The following is an 18405-nucleotide window of genomic DNA, read 5'->3' on the forward strand; positions in this document are numbered from 1 at the left end:
ATGCAGATGGGTTGGCACGGGCAAGCTAGCTCAGGCGGGCTGGCGCGAGTGGCGAGGCACACTGTGGTCGGAACCGCCTCCCGCGGCCGGCCTACTAGGGCGGCGGGGCGGCAGCAGCCGTGGCCAAAGTCATGGAGCGACGCGCGGCCTGCGTCAGGAGCGTGGCGGTGGGCCACGAGCGGCCGAGGTGGCGCGACCTATTTTTTTTAATTTTTTTAGAATCTGTTTAGTCCCGGTTGGTAACCAGGACTAGGTTTTTCCCGGATGAAATACCCAGGATTAAAGATCTTTGGTCCCGAATGATTAGTTCGAGTTGGATTTGAAACCCATATGTCTCTACAACAGTGGCCGGACCTCCTGCCTCGTCTTCGACTGGTACCCCAAGTAAGAATCTAGCGGGACGAAGAAGAAGAAGCAGCGGCAGGGCAGTTTGGACGATAGCAGTAATGATGGGCATGGCTTCCGTGAGAATCCGAAAGTGGCGGCGGCCCACCGCGGGTGCATCCTGCTGCGATTCCAGCGCCACCAATGCATGCCGTCGCTGGTGCCCGATGAGTGGTTCGTCTACCAGGCCCACCGTCGTCGTCGCGCTGCGGGTGGCAGCAACGGGAGCGAAGAAGAAGATGATGCTAGGACCAGCCTCACGAGGCTCCCCGCCTGTGGGCACGAGCACGAGCACGTCTACTGGATGATCCACGGCAACGTGGGCATCCTCGCCGTCCCTGAGGACGACGACGACCGCTTCGTCGTGGCGCACCTTACGGTGGCTCCTGAAACATACCGCGGGTACGGGGACGAGGCGATGGCCGACTTCTGGGTACGGGGACGAGGCGATGGCCGACTTCTGCGTGCTCCGCTGGAACCACCAGGAGGGAGGATCAGGACGGTGGAGCGCCGCGCGGCTGCCGGTCCGCCACGGCGAGGGCGAGGGCCACCACTTCAATATGTGGCGCACCGACGCCGTCGTCGCTCTCGGCGACGGCTGCATGTGCTGGGTGGACTACCTGAGGGGCATCCTGCTCTGCGACGTCGCCGGCGACGATCCCGGCGAGGTCCGGTACGTCCCGCTGCCCGTCAAGCCTTAAAGCGGTTTCAAGCATCCGGGCTTTGGCAGAGGGCTCCTGGCCGTGTTCCGAAACGTCTCCGCCGTGACGACGACGACTGCGAACAACAACAATGGCTGCGGCGCTTCTGCAGCGGCGGCTCTGACGACGACGACGACTCTCAAGTTCGTCGACGTCGCTCCCAACGACATCTGGTTCGTCGCCGGCACGCGGGACCGGGAGACTCGTGGTGTTCTGATGATGATGATCATCGTTACCGTGATGTAGTAGAGCCGCCGACGAAGCTCCTCGTCGCAGTTGACATGCTGAGCAAGACGATCGTCACGGATCTTCCCTATAGCTTTACAGGAGACGACTCCTTGTCCTCCTGCAGCCCCTACTGCTACGAGCCGTTCGTACCCTCTGAATTCTCCAAGTAAAAGATCACTTTGGGATCACTTTGGGACAACAGATAATCTGAAATAAATTTCCATGATGATTTTTTACCTAACTATCCTTGAATCATAATCCAGTTTATTTAATTTAAGAGGGAAACAAACAGACAACATTAGAACACTTTAGTAGTTTATTATTAGGATAGATGGAGTTAATTCGTCATATGCATTGCTACCTTAGTTTCCAAATCCACATTTGACAATGACAGCAGACTAGTGATGATAATACTGGCATATACTAGTGATTAGTTTGGACGCCAGTATCAGCAGCTTCCCAGCGGCCCAGTGGAGTATTACGCTTGGCAAGCCGGAAGGGGCGCGCCGCAAAGGCACTTGTTGTGCCGGAAGCTGTAGACCTCGAATGCGGCCAAGCCCCTCGGCAGCTGGCCGCAGAGCTGGTTGTAGCTGACGTTGAAGAACATGAGCTGGCTCAGGTTCCCCGCCGCCGCCGGGACCCCGCCGTGGATCCCGTTGTGGCTGACGTCCAGCGACGCGAGCCGCTCGGGGAGCTCCAGCCGGGACATGTCGAAGCTGAAGGCGTTGCGCGAGAGGTTGACGCTGACCAGCAGCGGTTTGCCGCGGCCGAACAGGACGGACGCGTCTCCGGCGAGCGCGTTGCGGGACAGGTCCACCTGGACGAAGCTGACGGATGCGAACTCGGCGGGGACGCTCCCGGAGAGGTTGTTGTGCGACAGGGTGAGGAACGCCTCCGCGCCGGAGTTGACGAGGAGCAGCGGCGGGATGGCGCCCGTGAGGCGGTTGCGTCCGAGGTCGACGCTGGCCAGGCGCGGGAGCGCGGCGAGGGTCGCCGGGATGGCGCCCGTGAGCGCGTTGAAGGAGAGGTCCAGGGACCTGAGCGCGCGGAGGTCGCCGAGGAACGCCGGGACCGGGCCCGACACGCCGGTGCGGGAGATGGTGAGGTCCGTGAGGGCGGAGAGGCGGGTGAGGGCCCGGGGGATGGTGCCCGACACGCCGGGCACGTGGAGGAACAGAAGCTCTTGGAGGGCGGTGAGGCGGGCGATGGCGGCGCCGGGCACGGGGCCGCGGATGTTGGCGTCCCGCATGATGGCCAGGCTGACGACGCGGCGGCCGCCCGCGGGTGTCGAGGAGGAGGATTCCGCGTCGTCGCAGCGGACGCCGAACCAGTGGCAGCACGGGATGTCGGCCGTCCATGAGATGAAGTAGGAGGCGTTGCGGAAGGCCGCCTTGACGGCGAGCAGCGCCGCCCTGTCGCCGGAGTGGCACTGCTGCTTGGAGGCTGGCGCCGCCGCCGATGACGCTTCCGCGGCGGCGAGAAACAGGAGCACGAGCAGGACGGCGTGTGGCCGTGCGAGTGTGACGCGCCCATCCATATCTGGCAAGCGCTCGTTCCTGAGCTGACGCGGCTGCCTAATTCAGTTGGGCCTCGGGCCGCCTCCTGTGAGGATGTCTGGCTTTGACCTGTGGGCAGTGGGCGCGCATGCGCTCTCGGTATGGGATAGCTAGGTGCCAAGGTGCCTTGCATCCTTGTCCTGTCATCATGCGTGCATATATACACACGATTGGCAATGCAAGTTGCAGAGTTTGGCACAATGCACAAATGAAAAGGGCTCCGTAAAATTAAATAGAGCAGAATCAATAGATTATGTTAAAGATGGGTTTTATTTGCTTGGTTTTACTGATGTAAAAATGGGTTAGGCTGAATCAATAGAAAGCAGATCCAAAGCGCAAGGTACTCCTTCCGTCCCAAATTATTGGTAGTCGTTTGAATGCATGGACTAATTTTTAGTTCGGGTCACATCGGATGGGACTAAACGTAAACTAATTATAAAACTAATTGCATAAGCTGTGGTTAATTTCCGAGATAAAACTATTAAGCCTAATTAATCCATAATTAGCACATATTTACTATAGCATCACATGGTCAAATCATGGGCTAATTAGGCTTAATAGATTTGTTTCGCGAATTAGCCTAATTGATTTTGTAATTAACCTATATTTAATACTCCTAATTAGATGTGATAGGGACCCTGAACCAAACAGGCACTCATTCGTTTTGATTTTTCTAGATACGTCACTTTTAATATGCACTTAGATATGCAAAATATAATTTGAAACGGAGGTAGCAGCTGCACACATTTGCAGTGGATCGGAAGCCGCAATCCAAGCCCGTGTATGCTCGCAGAGCCGCCGCCTCCTGCTAGGCGGGTGCATCCCCTCACTACAGTGGCGAGGTCACGGACCTTCATTGATCGATTAGTGCTACACGAAGATTACGATACTTGACAAATTGGCAAATTGCAAGGTTGAGATCAAAATGGTATACTCCCAAGTCCCATGGTCAAACTGTCAAAGTAGGACTTTATTTTCTTAGTCCAAAGTGTAGACAGTCAAAGAGACATTATCTATTTATTTACCTTCTCAGTTCTAGTTTCTGATTCTTTGTTCGGTCAAAAACTTTACGTTAATTCGTACGTGCCCAAGTCTAACAGCCTCTTTTACATTGGTAATTAAGCACCAAATTGAAAGGGTTAGCTTATGGCCAGTTAGTGCGTTCTGGCCTGCAGTGTAGGCTGCTAAGCTATGCCTTTTTGTTAATGGTTCAGGGAGCACAAAATGGTTGGAGTGCCGATTGGTTCGTAGTACATGCACATAGGGCTCGATAACGAGCCAGCTCGGCTCGGCTCGGTTCGCTTCAGCTCGTTATCTTAACGAGCTGGCTCGGCTTGACTCGTTAATGTAACGAGTTAAAAACTGAGCTCGGCTCGGCTCGTTAGAAGCTCGAGCTTGCTCGAGCCAACTCGCGAGCCAAGGCAAGCAAATACTGTATGCAATCTATGAATATCCAAGTGATTGGACTAGCATATTTTAGTATTGATAAAGTCATTGTAGCCTCAACACTGTCGATGCACAATGTCACATATACTACTAAAATGAATAAGTAGTCCAAAAATGCAAGAACCGCGTGGAATTGAAGGCGTTAGCTTGCATTGGGCGGGACAAGTTGTACGACAAGAAACCTATAATGAAGTAATCTACACTCAGTTTGCCGTAGCGTGGATTATATTATAATTGTTACCGCTAACATCTTCAATTTTGAGAAAATTTAAATCGCAAGAAAGAAGATAGCATTTATGGCATATCTGGTTCAAAAACCCATACATTACCATAGTTCTTCTCCAAACTATATATATGCATATGGGGACGAGTCTCCTCTGCAGTAGTTGGAGCTGCTGTTGAGTCACTGATGTGTGGGTCCGGTTCCACATGTCAGTGACCCAACTGCATATAGCAGTAATCGCTTCCGCGTATGGGTAATGGCACACGTAAGGCAAAGTTTGGAAAAGAAATAGTATGTGTGGGACATGGACTTGGGACTTGAGAGGTGCCGCAAGCCATAATTGTCTAACTTGCAGCGTGGCAAGTTCCGGATTAGCAAGCGGAGCTCCACACAAGCACTTGTTGTGCTGGTAGCTGTGTAGGCATCGAAGCTCGCCATGTTGCCGCTGGTGGGCACGGCGCCGCACAGCCGGTTGTAGCTCACGTTGAAGAAGTGCAGGTTGCTCAGGTTCGCCACCTGCGTCGGGACGCTTGGCGTTGTGTGGTTCCGGCCGGCAGCTCCACGCCGGAGAGGTCGAAGCCGAAGGCCGTTGCGCGACAGGTCCAGGAACTGAAGGTCTTTTCCCCGGCCAAACATGAAACAACAACCCCGACGCGTTGCCTCTTCTCAGCTTCGTGTTCTGAACTTTGTGTTGGCGCAGCCCCCCGCGCCCTTCGACTTCGACGTCGAGAGTTCCGCAACGTCGCGGATCTCGACCGCACGGTGAGCTCTCATTTACGTTTGTGAAGCACCGAAGCACCTTGAATTTCTCAGTGATCCCAAGTCGCCAGCTCGGGGAAATTGCTCCGGCGAGCCGCGCGCGGCATCAAAGGCAGAGGCGGTGCTTTCCGTCAGCCCTGTTGAGAATAATAGTATATGGTACTGAGTGCACTTTTATTTCTGTTTAGTGCATGGCGTAGCTGCATGGTGGATCAGTTCTACTGCTTCCACTAGCATCATGGAGTCCCTACATATCTTGTAACTGCATCACTATGTATTAAGTTGAGCAAGTATATATATGCAAGAATAGTGGAGGCAGATAGCCTGCCGTGCTCCACAACTCATGTGTACTGTCTATCTCACCTGAAGTATGTGTGTGTGAGTATTGTGATCCTGCTCTGGTTCCTAACATTTGGTATCAGGGCTAGTGTTGCATGCCCAAGTACCAGCCGGCGTCAAGTGATATATGGCGGGCGGCAGTGGAGCAGGAGCTGCAAATTCGGCCGCGGCCGGGCTGTCATATCCCGTGCTGACGCGGAAGAATTATTCAGCTTGGTCTATCAAGATGCAGGCTGTGATGGGGGCTCAGGAGACGTGGGATGTGGTAGAGCCGGCTGATGGTCAAGCTGTCGATGCGAGGCGAGACAAGGTGGCTCGTGCATCCATCCTTCAGGCGATTCCGGAGGACCTTCTTTTTGTTGTCTCGGAGAAGACAGCTGCAAAGGAGGTGTGGTCGGCCCTGAAAACTATGTATCTCGGGGCTGACCGTGCGCAGCAATCAAGGGTGCAGACCCTCAAGGAGGAGCTCGACGCACTGAAGATGAAGAGCACCGATAGTGTTGAGGAGTACGCTATCAAGGTCGGCAGCCTCGTCAGCAAGATACGAGAGTTGGGGGAGCCAATGGAGGATTCGTACGTTGTCAAGCGAATGCTCCGTGCTCTCCCCAAAAAAATCCTGCAAATTGCCTCATCAATTGAGCAATTTGCTGACATGAATGCGATGTCAATAGAGGAGCTAATTGCTCGTCTTAAAACGCATGAGGAGCGTTTGCGTATTGCAGATGATGGAGATGATGAACATGTTCTTCTCACTCGTTCTCAGTGGAGAGCCAAGGAGGAGAAGAATGGAGGCGAAGCATCCAGTAGTGGTGCTAAGAAAGGAGGCAGTCGCGACTATGGAAAAGGCCGTGGACGCGGGCGCGGCCGTGGTCGTGGTCGTGGATATGGCGAAAGTGAGCGCAGCCGTGATGCCGAGTTTGATATCAAGAAAGTACGATGGGACTGTCGCAAGCCGAAGAAGGGGGGGAAGGCATTCGTCGCTGAGAAAAACAATGATGATGAGCCAGCCCTATTGATGTCTGAGGTATGTGAGCTTGTGCAGGTTGTTGAGGAGAAGCACGAGCATATCATGCTGAATGAAGAGAGGGTGAAGCCCATCCTTGGAGATGGAGAAATGAAAGTTGGTGATTTGTGGTATTTGGACACAGGAGCAAGCATTCACATGACAGGTTCACGTGGCATATTCACTGAATTGGACGAAGAAGTAAATGGGGCAGTCAAGTTTGGAGATGGCTCAGTTGTTAATATTTGTGGTCGTGGAACCGTGTTGTTCCAGTGCCGCAATAAGGAGCACAAGCTTTTGACCAATGTCTATTTCATTCCAAGACTCAAGAGTAATATTGTGAGTCTCGGACAGCTAGAGGAGAATGGTTGTAAGATCGTGATTGAAGATGGTTACCTCAGCATTTTTTATAGAGATAGAATGCTGTTGGCAAAGGTTGCAAGGTCTAGTAACAGATTGTATAAACTGAACCTGAACCTGGCAACTCCAGTGTGCTTGTTGGCTTGTATCAAAGATACTGCCTGGCTGTGGCATGCCAGGTATGGCCATCTAAATTTTCAGGCTCTTCATCACTTGGCACATAGTGAGATGGTGGAAGGATTGCCATTTCTGAATCATGTTGATCAATTATGTAATGGTTGCATGGCTGGAAAACAGCGACGCATTTCTTTCCCAAGCAAGGCAAATTCGCTTCAACTAGTTCATTGTGACTTATGTGGGCCAATATCTCCAGCTACACCTCGAGGTAACAAGTACTTTATGTTACTTGTTGATGACCATAGTCGTTATATGTGGATAGTCTTACTCAGATCCAAAGATGAGGCATTGAGTGCTCTCAGGAAGTGGAGGGTAGGTGTTGAGCTGGAAAGTGATCTCAAGTGAAATCAATTCGCACGGATCGTTGGGGTGAATTTACATCCTGTGAATTTGAAGAATACTGTCAAGACACTGGTTTGAAGCACTACAGAACGTCTCCATATTCTCCACAACAAAACGGAGTGGTAGAAAGGCGAAACCAAACTGTAGTAGGCATGGCTCGGTGTCTGCTAAAGAGCATGGGTGTTCCTGGTACTTTCTAGGGAGAAGCAGTGACAAACCTGCAGAAAAGTCTAATTGCACCAATTGCTTGCTCCCAAGATCAACTGCAGAGGGTCCAACACATTCTGCCAGCTGCAATCTCTGACTTCCTTATCACATACTTGGGCCTGCCACTTTCTGTTGGCCGCCTGAAGAAATCAGACTTTCAACCTTTGGTCGACAAAGTCAGTGCTGCAATCCCCACCTGGAGAGCTCCTTTGATGAACCGAGCAGGAAGATTGACAACTGTCAAAGTGACTCTGAGTTCTATCTGCACACGTACCCTTATTTCTTTGAAGATCCCTGATTGGGTTATAAAAGAAATTGACAAGAGACGCAAGGGTTTTCTATGGGAAGGGAAAATACAGGCTAAAGGGGGTAACTGCCTTGTAGCCTGGACCACTGCTTGCAGGCCAACAATCTTCGGGGGCCTGGGCATCCCTGATCTCAGGCTTGCCTCATTTGCCCTACGGCTTAGGCTTAGCTGGTTATGGATGCAAAAAACCGATGCAGATCGGCCATGGAAGTGCATGCAACTGGATTTCGGAAAGGACCCTACACTTCGTCATATGTTTCAGGCATCAATTGACATCCAACTGGGTGATGGGAACTTAGCCCTATTCTGGATCGATAAATGGTATGGAGACTCATCCCCTTGCACAATGGCGCCTGATCTTTGCACTCTAATTAGGACAGCAGTCAGAAATGCAAGAACCGTCGCCCAAGTGCTATCTGAAAATGGTGGATCTCTGATATTGCCGGACCGGCAACAGTAGCAGCGCTCACGCAATATGTCAGTCTCTGGCACGCTCTTGACGGCCTCCACCTTGCGTCAGGAACTGAGGACAAGGTGTCCTGGAGATGGAACCCCTCCGGCGATTATACAGCCCAATCAGCGTACAATGCTTTCTTTCAAGGGGCAATCAGATTTGCAGCTCATAAACTAATCTGGAAAGCTTGCCCCCCCCCCCTTAAGATCAAGTTCTTTATGGTGCTCGCTGTTAAAGATCGTTTATGGACATCAGAGAGGAGGCGCCGGCGAGGAATCTAGGATCATGACGCCTGTGCTTTGTGCCAGCAAGACACTGAAACAGCAAGCCACCTCTTCGTGCACTGTCAATTCACCAGATAGCTTTGGCAAGTTTTGATGTCCGCTCTGAATATTCAGAGGCAACCACCAGCGCTGCACCTAGGCATAACCGAATGGTGATTTGACTGCAGAATCGACCTGGATTCCTTGAGGAAGAGAGGACTCGACTCGGCTTTCATGCTTGTCTCATGGAGCATCCGGAAGGAACGCAATTCGCGAGTTTTCAACAGGGAGCGGCCGGGTTGCTTGGGCAGCTGCTGACAGAGATTTTTGAGCAGGTTCAGTTATGGTGTGCTGCAGGCGCCAATCACTTGGCCCTCCTTCAGTGGCCGGTTGTAGGCCTGCAATTTTCATGAACCCGCCTCATTTCATTCTACCCTTCTGAGTTGTCTATGTTGAAAAGACAGTTCACTTCTTTACATTTTATCATATCCATGTGCATGTGCCCGGTTAGACCCATGTTGTAAGCGAACGTTCTTTCGTTCTTTCTTTCTTAATATAAAAGATACACAGCTCTCCTGCGTATTCTTGAAAAAACTGCAGTTTATCTCTTGAATCGTGCCCCTACTCAGAGTGTCATTGGAAAGATCCCTTATGAGGTATGGTATAACAGGAAACCAAAGGTGCAACATTTACGTACTTTTGGTTGTGTTGCACATGTAAAAGTTGTGAAGCCTAATCTGAAAAAGCTTGAAGACAGAAGCATTCCTATGGTTTTTATGGGGTACGAGAATGGTTCCAAGGCATACCGGGTATACAACCCTGCAACAAACAAGCTCCAGGTCACTAGAGATGTGATTTTTGAAGAACATAGCCAGTGGAAATGGGAAAATGAGGAAGATGCAGCACAGGAGACTCCATGTTGAGTATTCACTGTGGAGTATCCTACTCTTGTTAATTCAGGAGATAGCTCACATGTTGACACAACCCAAGATGAGCCGGACACAACGCCGTTAAGTCCAGCCCATGGGAGTACAACAGTGCCACAGGCTACAGTTCCTGGGTCGAGCATGTCTGCAGATTTCTCACCAGACCAACCACTTGAATTTCATCTTCTCCAAGAGATATATGACAACTCTCAGGAAGTTGAGCTTGAACCTGATGCCTTGTACCTGATGGAAATGGAGGAGCCATCAAACTTTGAAGAACCAAACAAAGAAATGTCATGGAGAAAGGCAATGGAAGAAGAAATGCAAGCTATACAAGAAAATGGTACATGGGAGCTGACAGCATTGCCTCCTGGACATCAACCCATTGGATTGAAATGGGTGTTTAAACTGAAGAAAAATAGTGCTGGAGAAGTGGTGAAGCACAAGGCACGTTTGGTTGCTAAAGGATATGTTCAGAAACAAGGAGTGGATTTTGAGGATGCTTTTGCACCGGTGGCAAGATTGGAAACTGTTAGATTACTTATCGCACTAGCAGCTCAGGAGGGATGGCAAGTACATCACATGGATGTCAAATCAGCATTTTTGAATGGGGAGATAGATGAGGAAGTGTATGTGTCTCAGCCACCAGGTTTTTCTACGCAAGACCAACATAAAGTTCTGCATTATATGGGCTCTGACATGCCCCTAGAGCTTGGAACTGCAAGCTCGATAAGAGTCTAGTATCTCTTGGTTTTGAGAAGTGTCCACTTGAACATGCTGTGTACAAGAGATGCGCTGGTGAGACAAAGCTTCTTGGTGCATATGTCGATGATCTAGTTATTCCAGGATCATGCATCGAAGAGATAGTGAAGTTTAAGAATCAAATGAAAAGCTTGTTCAGTATGAGTGATCTTGGTTTGATGTCCTACTATCTTGGGATAGAAGTAAGGCAAACCAATGATGAAATCACCTTGTCTCAGTCAAACTATGCAGCAAGAATTTTGGAAAAGTGTGGCATGAAAGACTGTAACTCGAGCCAGTTCCCAATGGAAGCTAGGCTGAAATTGAGGAAGGAGAGCAAGAATTCAACCATTGATGCTACTTCTTATAGAAGTGTAGTTGGAAGTCTGAGGTACCTGGTCAATACGCGGCCAAATATTGCTTATTCAGTTGGATATGTGAGTCGGTTTATGGAAAATCCAGCAACTGAACACATGGCTGCAGTGAAGCAAATATTAAGGTACATCCAAGGCACTCTGAATATGGGGTGCAGATATCTAAGAAGGCAAGGTGATACCCCTCACTTGGTTGGATATAGTGACAGCGATATGGCTGGTGATCTGGATGATCGCAAGAGCACTACTGGGGTGTTGTTTTTTCTTGGCTCAAACATGATCAGTTGGTTGTCCCAGAAACAGAAAGCGGTGGCATTGTCCTCCTGTGAGGCAGAGTATCTAGCTGCAACTTCAGCAGCTTGTCAAGGTGTTTGGCTAGAGAGGCTGCTTGCTCATCTGCTGAAACGAAAGGAGAAAGAAGTGATATTGAGGATTGACAACAAATCTGCAATTTCATTATGTAAAAATCCAGTCTATCATGAGAGAAGCAAGCATATTGATACTCGGTATCACTTCATTAGAAGTTTTGTTGAAGCCAAGAAGATTGCTATAGAATATGTGCGCTCGGAGGAGCAACTTGCAGATATGTTACCCAAGCCTCTTGGACGCATCAAGTTTCTGGAGATGCGCAGCAAACTGGGCATGTGTTCTGTGAAGTAGCAATAACAAGATTAAGGGAGCGAGTGTTGAGAATATCTTGTCAGAAAGTATATGGTACTGAGTGCACTTTTATTTCTGTTTAGTGCATGGCGTAGTGGCATGGTGGATCAGTTCTATTGCTTCCACTAGCATCATGGAGTTCTTACATATCTTGTAACTGCATCACCATGTATTAAGTTGAGCAAGTATATATATGCAAGAATAGTGGAGGCAGATAGCCTGCCGTGCTCCACAACTCATGTGTACTGTCTGTCTCACCAGAAGTATGCGTGTGTGAGTATTGTGATCCTGCTCTAGTTCCTAACAAGCCCAAGCACAACCGGCCATTGGGGATCCGGAAACCTTCTGCTCCGCGCAAGCTGAGGCTGCTGCGAGGTAGGCAGGGGAAAGGAGAGGTGCTCCAGGGGAGGCCTCGGCGTGAGGCGGCGCTCCGGCAGGTCGCGACGGATGGATCGCGACTATTAATCGCGACCTGATTATTTGCAAATTGCTCCCCGTGTATTTTCATACAGACCTCCAATTTGGATCGCGACTATTAATCGTGATCAAAATGCTTCCTAACATTTTCACATAGCCCCCTGGGATCGGATCGGGTCCTCCTCCCTCCGCCCCTTGCGTCCGGCGCCGCCTGCAACAGCCGCCGCCGCCGTCCTCCGCCCATGCCGGAAGTGCATAGCCCCACGCCAGCGCCATATCTGACCGGCCGGCCGCACGCCAGCGCCATATCTGACCGGCCGGCCGCACGCCAGCGCCATTAGCAGCGCGACGGAGATCGCACCGGCTGGGCATGGATAGTGACCTCCAGCAGTGGCAGACCGGAGACCATAGGCGGAGCGCCTCAGCTACCCGCCGGCGGCATCTGGCCTCTCTGGCCCCTGCCCCCAGCGGCACCATGGCCTGAATCGAAGCAGGTTGGCGCGATGGCGTCCGGAGGAGGAAGAAAAGAACAAGTGCTCAAGGGGTACGCGAGCTATGAGCCTGGTATTGCTACGATTATGGCCCAACTAGTAATAGTTAGCAACAACCCGGTCAATTGTAAAAGCCCAAAGGCTAGTAGAAGCACCCGAAGCCCACGCCAATGCACTAGATAGATAGCGTCAGTTTCGGCTGCTCTCTGCTAGTCTGCTGCGCTTTCCTCCTCTAAAAAAAAAAAAAGTTTAGCCGCTCTGCTTGCCGCTCGCCCGCTCGTGCCATGAGAGCTGATCAATGTCGATGCAATTCCCGCGGGCACAGGCACCCGGCGGCCAAATTCCATTGCACATGTAACGATTGGTATCGAAGGTAGAATGGAGGCTTTACTTCAATAAAATAAAATAGAATGGAGGCAAATATGTGTTCGATTCGCCATGTGTGTTTGCCCCACCTATAATAGTTGTTTGAATTCAGTTCATGCAAACGCTGATGACCAGTGGATGCTGCTTCTCTGGTTTTTATGGACTACCATTGGATTTGGAACGCGCTAAGGTTGAACATCTTGTACATATACGATTTTGGATGGCCAGTGGATGCTGCTTCTCTTCTGTTTTAGACCAGGACCAGCTCCTCTGTATTTATTTAGTCATTCAGACTACAATCTTGCTACAAACATTGCCACTGGTAAAAGTAGGGGCCATGAGTAGCCCAAGAAGTCAGTGTGGCATACTGGCATCCTTATTAGCACAAAGGTGATCTGCCAGGTTTCATCTCGTGTGTTTTATGGAGTAAAGCAACCCTTACTCTGCATGACATCAACAAGTAAAATGATCTCTGAAAACGGTTTTCCTATGAATTCCTCCAATCCAAATAAAGGGCCACGTTTTGGCGGGGACTTAGCTGAATGAACTGAAACAAAACACCTTTAATCCATAAGCATCACTGAACTGATTATAATGTCAGTGATTTTATTTCCTGAGAATAAAGACTAGAGTTCATTTGATGAATCGATTGTCACTTGCAGGGATTAGCAAGCGGAGTTCCACACAAGCACTTGTTGTGCTGGAAGTTGAAGAGGTCGAATCTCCCCATGTGGCCGCCGGTGGGCACCGCGCCGCAGAGCCGGTTGTAGCTGACGTTGAAGAACTGAAGGTTCGTGAGGTTGGCAACCTCCGCTGGGATGCCGCCGGTGATGGCGTTGTGGCTCACGTCGATGAAGTAGAGCTGCTCCGGCAGCCCCACGCCAGAGAGGTCGAAGCTGAAGGCGTTCCGCGACAGGTCCAGGTACTGGAGCTCCTTTCCCCGGCCGAAGAGGCCCGACGCGTCGCCGGTGAAGCGGTTGCGCGACAGGTCGAGGTGCGCGAAATTGGCGGCGGCGAACTCGGCGGGGAGGGCGCCGGACAGGTTGTTGTGCGACAGCCAGAGGTAGATCTGGTCGGCGGACTTGCTGAGGAGCCGTGGAGGGATGGAGCCGGTGAGGCGGTTGCGGCTGAGGTTGATGCCGGAGAGGTTTGGGATGGCGGCGAGCGAGGTCGGGATGATGCCTGTTAGGGAGTTGAAGGAGAGGTCGAGGAAGGTGAGCTTGGTGAGCGCGCCGAGGAAGGACGGCACGGGCCCGGAGACGGCGGTCCAGGAGATGGTGAGGGAGGAGAGGTTGGAGAGCTTGGCGATGGCCGGCGGGATGGGACCGGATATGCCAGGGAGGTGGTGCCACGTGAGGCTCTGGAGGTGGACGAGGCCGGCGACGGCGTCGGGGATGGTGCCCGTGATGTTATCGTCCTGGAACACGGAGAGGCCGACGACGCGGCCGGTGGAGTCGTCGCAGTCGACGTCGTACCAGTCGCAGCACGGGTAGTCGGGCGTCCAGGACGCGAAGTGGTAGGGGTTGCCGAGCGCAGCCTTGATGGCTAGCAGCGCCGCGTTGTCGCCGGAATGGCAGCGGGCCTTGCTGGCGGCGGCGGCGGCGGAGACGAGGGAGGCTACGGTGAGCAGCAGCACGGCGTGTTGGAAGGCGCCGCGCGTCTTCATCTAAATTATCTTGCTTATTGTGGCCTAGTCGGCTCGGATGAAATGGATAAGAAGGGAGCAGAGGAGGAGTGGGATTTATAAGTTAATTTGAAGCAAAATTTCAGCTTTGGTCTCTTTTTAATTTGTATTGGTAACTAAGCACCATGCGCGCCAAAAGACGGTAGTGGGTTCTTGCCTGCTAACCTTTACTGACGGAGTATGTTGTTGGTCATTTGGTCGATGAGCACAGCCAGGCTAGAGTGGCGACTGCTATGATATGACCCTCACTTCCTTCTCAAATCAGACCAAGTCCAATGCTCCACCGTGTACAGCAGCCCTGACCCCTGAGACCATGTAGGCTTCGATGCCACAGGCCCACATGGAGGAGGGGGAGTGAGATTGTGGTTCCAAGTTATTTGTTAAATTCTCTCTCACACACACTCATTTTTCTTAATATTCTAACATAATAATTATATAGATACACACTTATCTTTATTATCCGGTTCTGACATATATAGTTTGCTTAGCAATTACTATGTGCACTTTTTATAGATTTGTAGTATGGTTACTTTACACTTTTATAATAGTACAAGCTGGTGTTTTTTTAAAAAAAAGATATAATAATATAATGGGTACTGCAATTATAATATGACAGAATGGTGGTTGGGTGTCAATGAATTTTGTAAAAAAATTGAAATTTATCTTTTTCCTAACGTGTCTTATAAGGATTAATGTGGATGAGTCAGGATTAATGTGGATGAGTCTCCGGTCAGTAATAATAAGATGGATAAGAATGGCCGCGTATAGTGATTCGAGGTATCCATCCTCACAATCATCTGATAATCATTAATATTTGTTCAAACTGGTGGCTTCATTGTTCAAAATCAATTGGCGCCGCTTCTCTCAGTAATTGAGGGGGCATCCACTATCCTTTCAACTGTGAACATTTCATTGCTTAATATAGCCAAAATCGTTGCGAGCTGTCCTCCCAAATCAACGCTACTTTAGTTCTTAAACATAAGCATATGACGTTTAGCAATTAGCAAAAACTAAATAGTTGAATATACAAGCTAATTAGTTTGTACTAAACATCAGATATTCAAGGATGGGAGGGAATAAATGATAACTGTTATGGACAGCAAGAAGTTCCTGCACGGGATCAAGAGTCGTCCAGCGAGTTAGTAATAGCTTTTAAATGGATTTGGTTTAGAGATATCTGGAAATTAGTTAGTAGTCTGTTAGGGTACAATTATACTCAAGCAAGAAGTAGAGCTCCAGCGTGAGGGCGAGATATCCATCTATCTCAAGCTATATCTATATCTATAACCATTAATCTAGCCATATATATCATCTCAGAGCCACCAGCATGAGGACGAGATATCCATCTACCTTGAGCTATATCTATTGCCATTAATCTAGCCATATCATAGCTCATTTGTGACCGTTTGGCATAAATTGAATAGCAACTCCAACAAGTTCTCCTGGACTATTTGTCTTGGTATCATAGGAAGGTTTTGATGGTTACAGTTACATTCTTCATAAATGATAGCACATCTATCTCCCTCCCTCCCGCACACATAGATGTAGTAGGAGTATTATTAGCAGTAATTAATCTGAACATCTATCTTGCATTTTTTTCTACAAGTCGATTCCATGGTTTTGAGCATCAATTAAATACTATACCCTGATTCTCGACATACTCCCTTCGTCCCAAAAAAATTGCAACTCTCGTTTCTCGATGAGTCAAACAGTTAGTTTGACTAAATTTATAAAAAAATACTAATATTCATGTCTTCAAATAGATTTAGTATGAAAATATATTACATGATTAATCTATTAATATTTATTTTGTAACATTCACTATTTTGTATTAATTTGGTTAAATTTAAAATTGGTTAACTGAGAAAATGATAGTTGTATTCTTTCTGGGACGGAAGGCCCTATGTATACAGGCGACCACTCACTGGATAGTCGGAAATCAACTAGCACCAACACGATGTCTACGGGGACGAAAGCCGTCGCCGTTGTGCTGGTAGTTGTGTGTGCAATCGTCTGTAACCACAGAGCAGATGGGGTGTGTACCTTTCAGCAGAAGGAGGACATCCTCACACACTGCAGGCTATACCTGGTGAGTCCACGGCTCCGTGTGGGCGTGCCCCCAGCCTACACCACTCGCTGCTGCATCTCCGTGAAGAAGGTGCCCGGCATGGACATGCACTGCATCCTGAATCTGTGTACCCAGACCGAGAAGAGGGGCATGGTGGAAGAGAGCCTTCTCAAGTTACAAGGCCACTGCTCGCTCTGGGACACGCCGGATCCTCATTATCCACCTCCTCCTGCTGGTCGTCATCATCGTCATTCTCCTCCTCCTGGCCATGGTCGTTCTCGTTCCTGATGGATGCATGGAACGCTAGCAAACTATAGCTAATAATGATTAAGATCGGTGAAAGCACCGCCTGTTGCTTTATATTAATGTAATGGACAAGCTTTGGAATCATTGATGATAAAGATGGTTTATTCCTTTGGAATTATTGATTGAGATTACAATTGAAATGTGCTGATGGATATCTGATGGATGGATCGATCGATCACTTGCACGGATTAGCAAGCGGTGCTCCACACAGGCACCTGTTGTGCTCGTAGCTGTAGGCATCGAAGCTCGCCATGTTGCCGCCGGCGGGCACCGCACCGCACAGCCGGTTGTAGCTCACGTTGAAGAAGTTCAGGTTGGTGAGGTTAGCCACTTGCGCCGGGATTCCGCCGTAGATGGCGTTGTGGCTGACGTCCAGCAAGATGAGCTGCTCCGGCAGCTCCACGCCGGAAAGGTTGAAGCTCAGGTCGTTGCGCGACAGGTCCATCTGCTGCGCCGGCTTTGCCCTCCCGAACAAGATCGACGCGTCGCCGGTGAAGCCGTTGCGCGACAGGTCGATCTGCGCGAAGTTCACGGCGGCGAACTCGGCGGGCACGGTGCCGGTGAGGTTGTTGTGCGACAAGCGGAGGTAGGCCTCCTGCGGCGCCCTGCTGAAGAGCAGCGGCGGCAGGGAGCCCGTGAGGCGGTTGCGGCTGATGTCGATGCTGTACAGGTTCGAGAGCGCGGCGAGCGAGGCCGGGACGGCGCCGGCGAGGGAGTTGAAGGAGAGGTCGAGCTGGGCGAGCCTGGTGAGCGCGCCGAGGAACGACGGCACGGGGCCGGAGACCCCCGTCCAGGAGATGGTGAGGAAGGAGAGGTTGGAGAGCTTGGCGATTGCCGGCGGGATGGGGCCGGAGATGCCCGGGAGGTGGTGCAGCCGGAGGTTCTGGAGGTGGGCGAGGCCGGCGACGGCGTCGGGGATGGCGCCCGTGAGATTAGCGTCCTGGAACACGGAGAGGCCGACGACGCGGCCGGTGGAGTCGTCGCAGTCGACGTCGTACCAGTCGCAGCAGGGCGTGCCGGGCGTCCAGGACGCGAAGTGGTAGGGGTTGCCGAGCGCCGCCTTGATGGCCAGCAGCGCCGCCTTGTCGCCGGAGTGGCAGCGGCTGGAAGCGGCGGCGGCGGCGGGTGAAGCGGCGACGAGGAGGACCAGGAAGGCGCCCACCCGCGTCGCTGTCGTCGTCCTCATCGTGTGGGCTGCTGCACGTGCACGGCAGTGACGGGGCTCCTACCGGAAATTGCTGCAGCTATATACCGAACTGGCGAGGCCGCCGGCCGCCGCCGTGTTTGGCAGCGCGCGCACTGTCAAGAGGAGACAGGTGGTCAAACATGTCAAGCTACACTCTGACTTTGACTCTGACTTGATGGATCAGAGCAGAGCATGGCAGCAGGGGTGGACTGCCTGCCGCCTTGATGGTCAACGGTGATCGCACTATCATGTTACCATTTGACTTCAAATGGAGAACCCTATCTGTTTCGATCTGACGATCTCCAACTTTAAACTATCTGTTTTTTCAAAACATGATACATGACAGTTGCCTCATTGTTCTTAGCACCCCTTATGTCCAAACCCTGGCTCCGCTCCTGTCAACATGGTGCTGTTCATGGAGGTGACATCTGATTGCG

General features: G+C 50.8%; 4 protein-coding genes across 4 annotated transcripts; 1 reads left to right on the forward strand and 3 right to left on the reverse strand.

Moving 5' to 3' along the window:
* Nucleotides 1-1611: 1611 nt before the first annotated feature.
* On the reverse strand, nucleotides 1612-2983 carry LOC117850264 (polygalacturonase inhibitor). The gene has a single exon (XM_034732081.2). It carries the CDS (start codon nucleotides 2848-2850, stop codon nucleotides 1792-1794), a length of 1059 nt encoding a protein of 352 aa, XP_034587972.1. The 5' UTR covers nucleotides 2851-2983; the 3' UTR covers nucleotides 1612-1791.
* Nucleotides 2984-5763: 2780 nt separating this feature from the next.
* On the forward strand, nucleotides 5764-9672 carry LOC140222095 (uncharacterized). Its single transcript, XM_072292277.1, has 2 exons — nucleotides 5764-7178; nucleotides 9420-9672. Exons 1-2 carry the CDS (start codon nucleotides 5764-5766, stop codon nucleotides 9670-9672), a joined length of 1668 nt encoding a protein of 555 aa, XP_072148378.1.
* A 3518-nt stretch (nucleotides 9673-13190) lies between these two features.
* LOC117847562 (polygalacturonase inhibitor) lies at nucleotides 13191-14444 on the reverse strand. Its single transcript, XM_034728784.2, has one exon. It carries the CDS (start codon nucleotides 14388-14390, stop codon nucleotides 13377-13379), a length of 1014 nt encoding a protein of 337 aa, XP_034584675.1. The 5' UTR covers nucleotides 14391-14444; the 3' UTR covers nucleotides 13191-13376.
* A 2422-nt stretch (nucleotides 14445-16866) lies between these two features.
* On the reverse strand, nucleotides 16867-18033 carry LOC117850154 (polygalacturonase inhibitor). Its single transcript, XM_034731957.2, has one exon. The coding sequence runs from the start codon at nucleotides 17966-17968 to the stop codon at nucleotides 16958-16960; it is 1011 nt and encodes a 336-aa protein (XP_034587848.1). The 5' UTR covers nucleotides 17969-18033; the 3' UTR covers nucleotides 16867-16957.
* Nucleotides 18034-18405: the final 372 nt, after the last annotated feature.

The sequence above is a fragment of the Setaria viridis genome, chromosome 3 (assembly GCF_005286985.2).
Source record: "Setaria viridis chromosome 3, Setaria_viridis_v4.0, whole genome shotgun sequence".
NCBI classification, from domain to species: Eukaryota; Viridiplantae; Streptophyta; class Magnoliopsida; order Poales; family Poaceae; genus Setaria; species Setaria viridis.

Excerpts from the sequence above, each read along its gene's own strand:
- LOC140222095 (XM_072292277.1), top strand. The coding sequence starts at position 5,764 with ATGGCGGGCGGCAGTGGAGCAGGAGCTGCAAATTCGGCCGCGGCCGGG. Across the intron at positions 7,179-9,419 it reads GCCTGGCTGTGGCATGCCAG|GAAACCAAAGGTGCAACATT; the intron begins GTATGGCCATCT and ends ATGGTATAACAG.
- LOC117850264 (XM_034732081.2), bottom strand. The coding sequence starts at position 2,850 with ATGGATGGGCGCGTCACACTCGCACGGCCACACGCCGTCCTGCTCGTG.
- LOC117847562 (XM_034728784.2), bottom strand. The coding sequence starts at position 14,390 with ATGAAGACGCGCGGCGCCTTCCAACACGCCGTGCTGCTGCTCACCGTA.
- LOC117850154 (XM_034731957.2), bottom strand. The coding sequence starts at position 17,968 with ATGAGGACGACGACAGCGACGCGGGTGGGCGCCTTCCTGGTCCTCCTC.